This window comes from Pan troglodytes, chromosome 19 (genome assembly GCF_028858775.2).
Source record: "Pan troglodytes isolate AG18354 chromosome 19, NHGRI_mPanTro3-v2.0_pri, whole genome shotgun sequence".
NCBI classification, from domain to species: Eukaryota; Metazoa; Chordata; class Mammalia; order Primates; family Hominidae; genus Pan; species Pan troglodytes.
Window position 1 is genome coordinate 26,951,047 of NC_072417.2, and position 12,511 is coordinate 26,963,557.

At 41.7% G+C, this 12,511-nt stretch overlaps 2 protein-coding genes across 8 annotated transcripts; both read left to right on the plus strand.

The window, feature by feature from the left end:
- The first annotated feature begins 538 nt into the window (after positions 1-538).
- KRTAP4-5 (keratin associated protein 4-5) lies at positions 539-1,189 on the plus strand. Of its 6 annotated transcripts, none has more exons than XM_054670288.1 (2): positions 539-843; positions 925-1,189. In XM_054670288.1, exons 1-2 carry the CDS (start codon positions 539-541, stop codon positions 1,187-1,189), a joined length of 570 nt encoding a protein of 189 aa, XP_054526263.1. The 6 variants fall into 6 exon arrangements, with proteins under 6 accessions (XP_054526263.1, XP_009430486.1, XP_009430484.2 ...); XM_009432211.2 differs by having other exon boundaries at positions 539-752; positions 828-1,189; XM_009432209.2 differs by having other exon boundaries at positions 539-699; positions 745-1,189.
- A 9,554-nt stretch (positions 1,190-10,743) lies between these two features.
- On the plus strand, positions 10,744-11,828 carry LOC100615402 (keratin-associated protein 4-12). 2 transcript variants are annotated; one of them, XM_024350320.2, is made up of 2 exons: positions 10,801-11,066; positions 11,142-11,391. In XM_024350320.2, exons 1-2 carry the CDS (start codon positions 10,801-10,803, stop codon positions 11,389-11,391), a joined length of 516 nt encoding a protein of 171 aa, XP_024206088.2. The 2 variants fall into 2 exon arrangements, with proteins under 2 accessions (XP_016786559.3, XP_024206088.2); XM_016931070.3 differs by having other exon boundaries at positions 10,744-11,828.
- The last annotated feature ends 683 nt before the right edge of the window (positions 11,829-12,511 follow it).

The window sequence follows — 12,511 nt, forward strand, 5'->3', positions numbered from 1 at the left end:
GGTCACCAAGGCCACATGCAGGTATTGCTATCCCTTTGCTTATTGCTTAATAATGACCCACAGACTAGGAATGCCACACAGAGCAGATGGGCTTTCCTCGCTATTGGTCACTAGAGGGAATGCATAACTGGAAGTGTGACTGACCAAATCCCATCTTGGTAGAGGGTACCTGAAGCGAGAGTAAGAAATGCAATTCCAAATGCAGGGAATCACATGAACAGCCCTCTGTGGAGGAAGAGGAAGAGAACGTGGTCTAGAAGATGCTACCAAGGTGTGAATCATGAGAGAAGGCAGACGTGATAGATCTTATTACATCCGGACAAGAAAATTTTGTTTTCAACAAGTTTAAACCATTAAATGGGCAAACATTATTGTGTAATCTGATAATTACTTAGTTATTAAGTAAACAAAAACAAGGAAAATGTAGTACCAACAGGACATCTGGGCAGTATATAAGAGGCTGTGGCCCAAGGACTCTTCCAAACTTGAGAACCTCATTCTTCTAGAAATCCACCCAGAACCTCCACCCGCTGACACCATGGTCAGCTCCTGTTGTGGCTCTGTCAGCTCTGAGCAGAGCTGTGGCCTGGAGAACTGCTGCCGCCCCAGCTGCTGCCAGACCACCTGCTGCAGGACCACCTGCTGCCGCCCCAGCTGCTGTGTGTCCAGCTGCTGCAAGCCCCAGTGCTGCCAGTCTGTGTGCTACCAGCCCACCTGCTGCCACCCTAGCTGCTGCATCTCCAGCTGCTGCCGCCCCTCTTGCTGTGAACCCAGCTGCTGCCGCCCCAGCTGCTGCCAGACCACCTGCTGCAGGACCACCTGCTGCTGCCCCAGCTGCTGTGTGTCCAGCTGCTGCAGACCCCAGTGCTGCCAGTCTGTGTGCTGCCAGCCCACTTGCTGCCGTCCCAGCTGCTGCATCTCCAGCTGCTGCCGCCCCAGCTGCTGTGTGTCCAGGTGCTGCAGGCCCCAGTGCTGCCAGTCTGTGTGCTGCCAGCCCACCTGCTGTCATCCTAGCTGCTGCATCTCCAGCTGCTGCCACCCCTCTTGCTGTGAATCCAGCTGCTGCCGCCCCTGCTGCTGCCTGCGTCCAGTCTGTGGCCGAGTCTCCTGCCACACCACTTGCTATCGCCCAACCTGTGTCATCTCCACCTGCCCCCGCCCCCTGTGCTGTGCCTCCTCTTGCTGCTAATGTCTCCTTGTGATATTTGTCATACTATGAATGGCTTCATTAGTCATTTAAAATGCACTGTAGCCAGCCAGTCACTGGAAAAATGAACACTTCCCTGCCAGTTTGTCTCGTGTGGCCTTCAGAGTGGACATTCAGCTCTTCTAGGAAATGACAGACAATCACATTCATTAAAATATGTTATGCCAGGCCCCAGTGCAGTTATTTTTAGATGAGCAGTGTCTTCATTCGAAGGGGACACTAACTGTGATGATCTCATATAATATTGTTTTCATGTATTAATAAACAGCCACTTCCCTAATATTGAAATCTTCTGATTTGTTAGTGATTTCATTGCGTGTGTGTGTGTGTGTGTGTGTGTGTGTGTGTGTCTTTACCTGTCAGTTCACATCAAGGGCCATCTCTCTTCAAATGCAGGCGAGCATGTTTAAGAGCCTGGGCTCTTGATTCATGTTACCTGTATTGGAATCACGACTCCCCTAGGTATTTGTTGTGTGGCATGGGGCAAGTTTTTTAACCTCCTCAGGCCTCAGTTTTCTTTCTCTGTGAATAGAGATAATGCATTACGTTCTTTAAATGTTAAGAGACATAACCCATGTAATATACTCACCACAGGGCCTGGTACATAATGCAGTATAGGCTCTTAATGGATACAGTTTCTGGTCGAGCGTGGTGGCTCACATTTGCAATCCCAGCACTTTGGGAGGCTGAGTGGGTGGAACACTTGAGGCCAGGAATTCGAGACCAGTGTGGGCAACATAGTGAAATCCCTTCTCTACTGAAAGTACAAAAATTAGTTGGGCGTGGTGGTGCACACCTGTAGTCCCAGCTACTTGGGAGGCTGAAGCAGGTGAATCACTTGAACCCAGGAGGAGGAGGTTGCAGTGAGCCGAGATCATGTCACTGCACTCCAGCCTGGGTGACAGAGCAACTCTGTCTCAATAAATAAATAAATAAATAAATACAATTTCTGCTGTTACTGTGATTGAAACAATACCCTGGGCTAGAATAATATCTTAGCATAATTTTCTTTTTGACAGAACAGCAAGAAAATTTGTATCATTGTTGCACTGTCTTCTACAACTCAAAATTAAGTTTTGGTATATGCCTCAAGTGTCCCTTAAAAACTCCAGCAAGTTGAACATCATGAAGTCATCTACATTTTGTCTGACTGTATTTCTACTTCCAGTATGTTCCATTATTGGTTGTGGAAATTTTGAGTGTTTTCCCTAGCTCAAGTACTTTTTTCTTATTTCCTTACTTCCCCCTCCCTCCCCTTCGAATCCCTTTACCTTCCCTCCACCTCCCCTCCCCTTGCCTGCCTACCTGCCTGCCTGCCTTCCTTCCTTCTTTCCTTCCTTCCTTCCTTCCTTCCTTCCTCCCTCACTCCTTCCTTCCTTTTTTCCTCTCTTAACATAAAATGATCTTTCAGAACACAGTGTACCTTCTAAGTCAAGATTTTGGGAAATTTATGACATCCGTGGCAGTTTTCTCATAAAAGTTTTACATCTTTTAATTAATAGATGCTCAAAGTCTTAGTATTTCCAGACTGAAACTCCTTTATAATTTTAGCCCCTAATGTTACTGAGGTTTTTTCATTTTCTTGATGGTTTTACTCCTTTGTTTTGGGCTTTAATCACCTTGCTTTGTCTTAAGAGAACATGGGTGGGACTTTTCCTTGAGACTCAGTTTTCTCATCATCAAAACTCAAACAAGTGTTATTCTATGTAGATGAAAAAATGTGTTACAATATGTGCAAAATATCTTATTTATATAAATATAAGGGTTTATATTTCAGCTAATAATCCAAAGTATATTAAAACTGCTTTAAATCCAAAATTTCTATAAATCAGAATTTTATTTATTAGCTGTGTTATATTTCCAAAGAAATGTAACTACGAGCTAATTATTATTTCTGAAATGTAAAAATAAAGAAGTTTTAAGTTGTCAAGCGACTACATGAATAGAAGTTAACATTACGTGGGCTTCACTCCAGCCTAAGTTAGGCGTTATGGTCTTAGCATATCATAAAAATGCCTTGCAGACACTTTCAGCTTCAGCCTTTTCCATTCACTCTAAATTATTCTACAGAGTACAGACTTGTCATTTCATACATCAGAATTAACAAACCTTTTATCCTCTCATATGTTTTTCTTTGACAACTGCTCATTACAGGATGCAGGCTTTGGTTTTAACATTATGCTTTATTAGCTAGAGTGAAATCAAAGACTATAGGTTTTATATGGTCTTTTCAGTATTAAAGTATATGAGGCTTGTAATTTCCTGTGTCCACAAGAACTGGGCCACAGCAGGAATGAGATGACACAGTGTATCTGCGTAATAAAGAGACTATTTGCAAAGGTGTAGCTAGAGTTCAGGGAAAGCAACAAGGGAAAGCTCAGTACCCAGGGCTCACAATAACAAGGAGCAGGTACCCCGGGTCTGAAGGCCTATGCAATAATTTGGGTGAAATGTCCCAAGGGTGGCATGCGAAACTTCTTAGAATAAGTATGCACAGACACTCAAGTACAGTCATTGGCTTTGGAGAGAGTTATGGTGCTCTGAAGGGTCCAAAGATGATATGGAAGACATTGTGGTGAAACCCAAGGTAGACATAAATTTATGAATGGGAAAGTGTGACTGCAGTTATTATTCTGTGGTCACATCAGCTTTATCTAAATGCATAGTAGAGATGGATTTTAAGTGAATGAAACATTGACTTAGTTGATGTTTCATTCACTTCGAAGTCTCTCAGTATTATTTGCCCATGCTAAATATATAGCTTTGGAATTGCTCAAGCCTTTCTAGCTAGTAAAACTAAGCAAGATAGAACTCCAGAAAGGCAACAATAGATGCCTGTTTTGATTAAAGAAGTAACTGAAATAAGAGTTTTAATTCCCATGAACTCCCTTATAACAGTCCCATCTGGCCAGTGAGTAAGGAAGAGGTTAATCAACAAGCTTGGTGATTAAACAAGTTGGTTCCACCAATTGTTTCAGCTGCACCACCTAAGTCAGAATTTTACAGGAAACTCAACAAACCTAGTAAGACTCATACGCCACTGCAGACTCAGCTAGTGTATTCTTTTCGATGCCAGTTTCAGAGGCCAGACAGGTGCAATTCACATTTTCAGGGCAACGAACCCAGTATACATATACCATTTTGCAACACAGATATATGAGTTCACCAGCATGTTGCCATAACCTATCAAGGCAGACTTGAACTTGATAACCATTAGAAGCATGTTAATACCATACATTGATGACTGTGATACTAGCACATGAAAAATCATTAGTGAATTGAAAATCAAGTCCAGAAATAGACTAACGTACACAAAAGAATTTATTATATGAAAAGGTGGCACTTTAACTCAGTAATGGAAAGATGTATTATTTAATAAATGATGTTGAGCCTTGGTCACATCTGATTATAAAACATTTAAACCTCATATTTTGTATCTGTATAAATTCCTAGTAGGTAAAATATTTTAAAATATAAAACATGAAACCTTGAAGTTAACAGAAATTATGGGATAATGCTTATGTAAATTTATAACTGGAAAGGCCTTTTAAAATATGACACATACCCAGGAGCTGTCAAAGAAAAAAATTCATAAATTTTACTGCATCAAAAGCAACATGAGGATAGAGAAAATTCCTTTCATATCTGATTTTGCAGAGAGGTTGTGTGTATAGTGATTAAAAACATGGACCCAGTGCTGGGCTGGCTGAAATAAAATTACATTTCCCCTGCTTACTGGCTTGAATCCCACCTGTGCCTTAAGTTTCTCATCTGTAAAGGGAGGATTATAATAGAATTTACCATACTGGATTGTTGGGACTAGTAATTGAGCGAATATATGTAAAACAGTAGAACAATTGCAAAACATGTCATTTGTTATTTTGTTATTCCAGCATCCAGCAAAATTCTCAGTATACAATATTTAGAGAAGAAAGAAAAAGAAAGAAACAAAGAAAGAAAGAAAGAAAAAAGAAGGAAGGAAGGAAGGAAAGAAAGAAAGGAAAGGAAGGAAGGAAGGAAGGAAGGAAGGAAGGAAGGAAGGAAGGAAGGGAGGGACAGGAATTCCATAACACATTGGGTTTTTATTTTGCTTAAGTTTCTGAAAAGAACAGGTGTAGTCAGTGCATAATTGTGCCAACGATTCCATTCTAGTCTTTTAATGTAAATATTTCTTCCTTATCTCTAAATGGCTTATTCTTTTTAAGTTCTTCTTTTTTAGGCACATCTTATCCTTTCTGATTTATTTATCCTTTAAAAACTTTAATTATTGGCTTTAAGTAGGTAGGGGGTATAAATTACATATATAGAAAATTATAGAATATGTAAACAATTAGTTCAATTGAAATATCTTTTATAACTTTTAGGAAGAACCCTTCTTATACCTCTATTTTCAATTTGTTCCAAGTCTCTACTGATTATTTCAAAGAAAGAATTTAGTTATTTCATAAATAAATTTATTATTTCATAATAAAGAGAATAATTTATCTTTGTTATGCTCATGGCCATCACCTGATGCTGAGAGTTCAAATTTTGCTGTCTTACTTCAACTTTTTTCTTTTCTTTTCTTTTCTCTTGTTTTTGAGATGGAGTCTCACTCTGTTGCCCAGGCTGGGGTGCAGCGGCGTGATCTCTGCTCACCACAAGCTCCGCCTCCCAGGTTCATGCCATTTTCCTGCTTCAACCTCCCAAGTAGCTGGGACTACAGGCGCTCACCACCATGCCCAGCTAATTTTTTTGTATTTTTAATAGAGATAGGATTTCACCATGTTACCCAGGATGGTCTTGATCTCCTGACCTTGTGATCCACCTGCCTTGGCCTCCCAAAGTGCTGGGATTACAGGTGTGTGCCACCACGTCCAGCCTCACTTCAATTTTTTAATGGCATCTCTTCCCAGAAATCCAGGAGTGTTTTGTCATTTCTAAAGGCAGATCAAAAATTAAAATAAATTGTGCATAGCATATATTTTGAAAGCACTTTTGCCAAAATTATAACAGCAAGAAAATTATCACAGTGGAAGAGATCTGATTGAACCAACTCCTATCTTGCCTTTAACCTCCAAATTGCCCTGGGCTTGGGCCAAGCTAACCTGGGGGAGGAATTTAGTTTATAGTTTAAAAGATAATATCCATTCCACAAAACTAAACCACCTTTGTAAAACTAATGAAAGTTCACCAGGTTAAGAGGATGAGAGGAGCCTGAGTTCTGCTAAGGTGTAGACATAAGCAATTACCAGCCACTTAGGAGGCTAGAGTTTTTCAAGGATAGTTTTGTGAGCAAAGGAATGGGTGCTGCTGATTGGTTGTGGATGCAATCATAGGGCTGTGGACCATGGTCCTTGTGAGCTGAGTTTGCTTCAGGCAGCGGGGGTCGGTGGGGACAGGACCAGCTGAGTCAAGAGTCACAGGTCCAGGTGGGCCTACTGATTGTCAGAAATGCAAAAACATGAAAAGACGTCTCAAAAATCTAATTTTAGGTTCTACAGTAGTGATGTTATCTGCAGGGTCGCAAGATTTGCAACTCCCCCAATTACTCCTGCAGATAACATCACTACTGTAGAACCTAAAATTAGATTTTTGAGACGTCTTTTCATGTTTTTGCATTTCTGACAATCAGTAGGCCCACCTGGACCTGTGACTCTTGACTCAGCTGGTCCTGCCCCCACCGACCCCCGCTGCCTGAAGCAAACTCAGCTCACAAGGACCATGGTCCACAGCCCTATGATTGCATCCACAACCAATCAGCAGCACCCATTCCTTTGCTCACAAAACTATCCTTGAAAAACTCTAACCTCCTAATTTTCAAGGAGGCTGATATGAATAATAACAAAGCTCTGGTCTCCTTTTTAGCTGGCTCTATGCACATTAAACTCTTTCTCTATTGCAATTCCCCTGTCTTGGTAAGTTTGCTCCATCTGGGCAGCAAGAAAAATGAACCCACTGGGCGGTTACAATATCACCTAACATTCCTTCCTGAAGGCTTTTCATAGCTCCCTACCATTTCTTCCAGGATTTGAGGGTACCCACAATTTCTCCCTCATGCTATCAATCCCAACTTCTCTCATTACTTCTCAAAACAGACCTTTCAGCATATCACTTTCACCATCACAAGCCAGGGTCATGCCCAATCTCAATTATGTGCTCCTTTTATATCCCCTTTCTCTCCACCTATTTGAATGGTTTGTATTCTCAAAGGTCAGTGTGACCCTTGAAAGCCTTGACAAAATCTTCATCCATTAAACATATGTTTCAGGTTCTGTTATATAAAGATGAATAGATCATAGTCTATGCCCTAATGGAATTTGTATTTTAGAAGGTGCCAATAGACAAACGAATTTCTGAGAGAGAATCAGATGGTAGAGGCTGTGCATACATAAGGCACAACAGATGTGCAGTGGAGTAAGGACCTTGCTTTGTGTGAGAACAAGAAAGATATTGGAGAAAAATGGCATTTGGACAGTAAAAAACAACTAGAAGAATGCTAAATTAAGAAAATAAAAAATATTTTACCCCAAAATATATTTTTTGACATATTTTAAGATGGCTGCCACATGGCCAGCAGACTAAAGTGGCCCTGCAAAGCTGTCTTTTGTGAAGGAAATTTGCATCTGTAGAGAATCTCCATTAATGCAGTCAGGCCTTCTCATTATAGGCCTTTCCTGGATCTAGAAGAGAATAACTGACTGTCTGACACCCTTAGAGTTCTGAAAAAAATCATTTACCATCTCTTTTCTCTGAGAGTTGCTACCTGTGAGATTTCATCCACATAACAAGACCCCCTTTGCTAGCCAAGCCTCTTTCTTTCTCCCTCCCATAACCTGTTGATATGGTTAGGCTTTGTGTCCCCACCCAAATCTCATCTTGAATTGTAGTTCTCATAATCCCCACGTGTCATGGGAAGGACACAGGGGGAGGCAATTTAATCATGGGGTCGGTTACCTTCATGTGATAGTGAGTTCTCATGAGATTTAATGGTTTTATAAGGGGCTTATCTTCCTTCTCCTCTGCACTTCTCCTTGCTCCCACGATGTGAAGGACGTGTTTGCCTCCCCTTCTGCCATGATTGTAAGTTTCCTGAGGCTTCCCCAGCCATGGTGAACTGTGAGTCAATTAAACCTCTTTCCTTTGTTAATTACCCAGTCTTGGGTATTTCTTCTTAGTAGCATGAGAATGGACCAATACAACTGCCTTGCCACTAAAACCTGTTTCCTGTTTTTGGCCATGCTCTGAGCCCTCATTCTTTCTGGGACCTCAAGATGTTGTATAAGCTTCTGTACCTTATTGAGGGGTTGAGTTTTCATTCTGAAGGCTCTTGGGTATACTTGTTAGATAAATGTGTATGCCTTTTCTCCTACTAATCAATCCGCCTCAAGTCAGTGATTTTTCAGTGAGGAAAATCCTTCCTCCATTGCACTTCTGTGGTGCCTTATTTACACATGGGCTCTATCATCTCATTCTCCATTGTAAATTCATGTGTCTATCAGCTCCTTCTAGAATACAAACTCCACTAGGGCAGAGATCTCCAGGTTCCTCAGGCCCCACATAAGTTCACAAGAGACATCCCTTCATTCCCAGGAAGAGAAAATATCGTGAAGGTAATTTGTTCTTTCCTTGAATAATTGCTTTTCCCTGAATGTCCACGGCACTAAAGAAGACCCTTTATTTAGAACCATAATCATGTGAGGATTTTATTTAAAAACTCTTTATGGGCCGGGCACAGTGGCTCTCTCCTATAATCCCAGCACTTTGGGAGGCCAAGGTGGGTGGATCACCTGAGGTCAGGAGTTTGAAATCAGCCTGGACAACATGGTGAAACCCCATCTCTACTAAAAATACAAAATTAGCCGGGCGTGGTGACACATGGCTGTAATCCCAGCTACTTGGGAGGCTGAGGTGGAAGAATTACTTGAACCTGGAAAGCGGAGGTTGCAGTGAGCTGAGATGGTGCCACTGCACTCCAGCCTGGGCAATAAGAGTGAAACTGCATCTCAAAAAATAAATACATAAATAAATAAAATAAAAACTTGTTATGAATGCAATTTCTGTGTAAATGTAACTGGACCCAGGTTCAGCTGCTTGCTGCTGGAAAGCCAACACATAAGAGGCAAGGGCTGGTGAAAGGAAAGTTAGTTCTAGTTGGAGAGCCAGTAAACCAGAGGATAACCTTGCTTTGTGTGAGGCCAAGAAAGATATTGGAGAAAAATGGCATTTGAACTAACTGGTAATGAATAACTAGAAGAATGCTAAGTGAAGGAAATAAAAACATTTCACCCCAAGATATATCTCACTGACATCCTTTAGCTAGTGAACTAGCATTCTAAAGTGCCATCTTAAATTTTAAAATTTGCCATAGAGTTTTGAAAGGGAAACTTGGCATGGGAGACATGCAGGGGTGGTGCAGGGTGCTGAGTCTGCATGTCTTGTTCCAATGGCTATCTTGGGTGTCCAGAGGTTTGGGAGGCATTATTTTGACTTCAGCCCAATGGTGGTGGATTAATTGTTCAAGATTCCCCCTAAGTGAGAGGATTCCTCAGGGCTCTGTGTCTGGTTTGTTTCAAGATTAGCCTCTGGAATTTCTTAAGCAAGAATATAATTAGATAAGATATTAGATAGTCTTGCCAGAAGGGAGCGTGCAGAGGGAAGGAATGAAGAGGTGAGAGGGGAGGAAAGGAAGAGAAAGTGGGTGATTTTTAAAATTGAGGTCCACAGTTACATAAGTACCTGTAAGTTAAAGAATATATCTTTTATATTCCTCTCAATGCTTCTTAAAAAATCTTAGAAATAAGTGATACTAAAAAAAACCCTGCTAGATGTTTTAGCTCAAAATGTATGAAAAAGATTTTAACAAAATGTCAATAAAGCATAACCATTACACATTTGATATTTCAAAAGGCAGATCAAAAACTATGATCCACATTACTCTACCTCAGCCTGTAGGACACTTTTGAAGACAGACGCAGCTCAAGCCCAGATGATGCTTTGTTCCTTAGAAACAGTGAGTCACTACTAACTGTTTCAAGGTGCACCAGAGTGATGAGAATTAACACAGCTTGCAATGACCTAGGAATTTAGTTAGCTCAATGGCCACCCAGAATACATACAGTGAATCATAAGCTTCCTCATTTCTCACACTCAAAAACAGGAGCATATTTTCTTTTTTCTTGTCAGCATTCCAGCTGATTGACACATGCATTTCTCCACTAGAGATCTTAGCCCAATCAGAAGCTCTCCCAAAACGATATCATGATGAGAAACAGACAAGTGACAGTGGCCCTCCCATGTCACATGATACCCAGAGACTGAAGTCATGTGACACTGAAACCAAGGAAAGGAAAACAAGAGGTGACTCATGTGGGAACACCAGGGTGAGAAAAGGGAAATAATCATTTTCTATATATTGGGATTTTTTACTAGAAAAACACAATATAATTTAGTAATTGCATTTGTGTCATATAAACAAAAACAAGGAAACAATCTTCTCATAATCACAAAGGCTCCTCAGCTGGGTATAAAAGGGGACATGCAGCAAGGAGACTCCCAAACTCACGAAACTCACTCTCCTGGAAACCCACCCAGAACCTTTACCCTCTGACACCATGGTCAGCTCCTGTTGTGGTTCCGTCTGCTCTGACCAGGGCTGTGGCCTGGAGACCTGCTGCCGCCCCAGCTGCTGTCAGACCACCTGCTGCAGGACCACCTGCTGCCGCCCCAGCTGCTGTGTGTCCAGCTGCTGCAGACCCCAGTGCTGCCAGTCTGTGTGCTGCCAGCCCACCTGCTGCCGTCCCAGCTGCTGTCAGACCACCTGCTGCAGGACCACCTGCTGCCGCCCTAGCTGCTGTGTATCCAGCTGCTGCAGACCCCAGTGCTGCCAGTCTGTGTGCTGCCAGCCCACTTGCTGCCGTCCCAGCTGCTGCATCTCCAGCTGCTGTCGCCCCAGCTGCTGTGTGTCCAGCTGCTGCAGGCCCCAGTGCTACCAGTCTGTGTGCTGCCAGCCAACCTGCTGCCGTCCCAGCTGCTGCATCTCCAGCTGCTGCCGCCCTTCTTGCTGTGAATCCAGCTGCTGCCGCCCGTGCTGCTGCCTGCATCCAGTCTGTGGCCGAGTCTCCTGCCACACCACTTGCTATCGCCCAACCTGTGTCATTTCCACCTGCCCCCGTCCCTTGTGCTGTGCCTCCTCTTGCTGCTGAGCTCCTTTCCTGAAACTATCTCCTCCCCTTCAGCTCACTCCTCACAGAAGCAGACCTTGTGCATCTCATAAACAACTCAGAAGAGGCCATTCCCACCAACTGTGTGTCCATATCCTGGACATATATCTAGGATATATGTCCTGGCTATACATCTAGAATATATGTTCCCCATGTTGACCCAAGTGTGAAATTAGATATTATTTACAGAAAGAAATTAATAGAATTTACCAAATTTTATACCTTATATTTGTATTTATGGATACCAAGTTCTTCTGTCCCAAACATGGAAATTCTTGCAGGGTAACTCGGGGCAAGGATGTCTCACTCTCAGATTTGAAAGTCTGATTGTTTCACCCTGTATTTCCTTTTACAGCAATGTTTCTGTATCTTATTTTTGCTGCTTCTGAATAAAACTCCACTTTTGTCGCATAGAAATACAATGTTCTTTTTGTGTTGCTTTGTAATGATTGTCCTCAGTTCCTGAGAAATTCCACCCAAAACACAACTGAATGAATCCTATTCTTGCTCTCACCTTCAAGAAAATCGCAACATGTAATGACTTAAAAAAAAGGCAATACATGGATGTTTCCAAAAGTATTGAAAAAAATAAAGATTTTAAGTTAAGTTTTTTTATGAATATGGAGAAGGGTTATATCCCAAAGCTAAATTTTCTTAAATATTTTTGAAAGTGTATCTTTCCTTACAATCTCACTCCTCTCTTATTTGCTTTATTTTTCCATTTCCCTCCTCCACCCATGGCCCCTGATCCTGTCTTGTTCTGCCCTTATCTCTTTTATCCCATTCTTGTAAAACCAGAGGCTACTCTTTAAGGTTTATCCATCTCTCGTGTAATTCAACTTATCACACTCTCAGCTGCTTTAATTTCATCTCCATCCATTAACAACAAAATAATTACCTTTAGGGAAAATCAATCTTCTGAGAAGTTGGGGAATTGCAGAAAATGTAAAATACTCAAATTTTAGTATTTTTCCTACCTTAATGACTTTTCTGTGGTGTGTATTTAACAGCATGCTCTTGGGGCACATGGTCTTGGTCAATAAATTCTACAAAAATGAATTTTCATAGAGAAATATGGGGACTTAGAAGAAACCAACTAACG

Excerpts from the sequence above, each read along its gene's own strand:
- KRTAP4-5 (XM_016931067.2), top strand. The coding sequence starts at position 539 with ATGGTCAGCTCCTGTTGTGGCTCTGTCAGCTCTGAGCAGAGCTGTGGC.
- LOC100615402 (XM_016931070.3), top strand. The coding sequence starts at position 10,801 with ATGGTCAGCTCCTGTTGTGGTTCCGTCTGCTCTGACCAGGGCTGTGGC.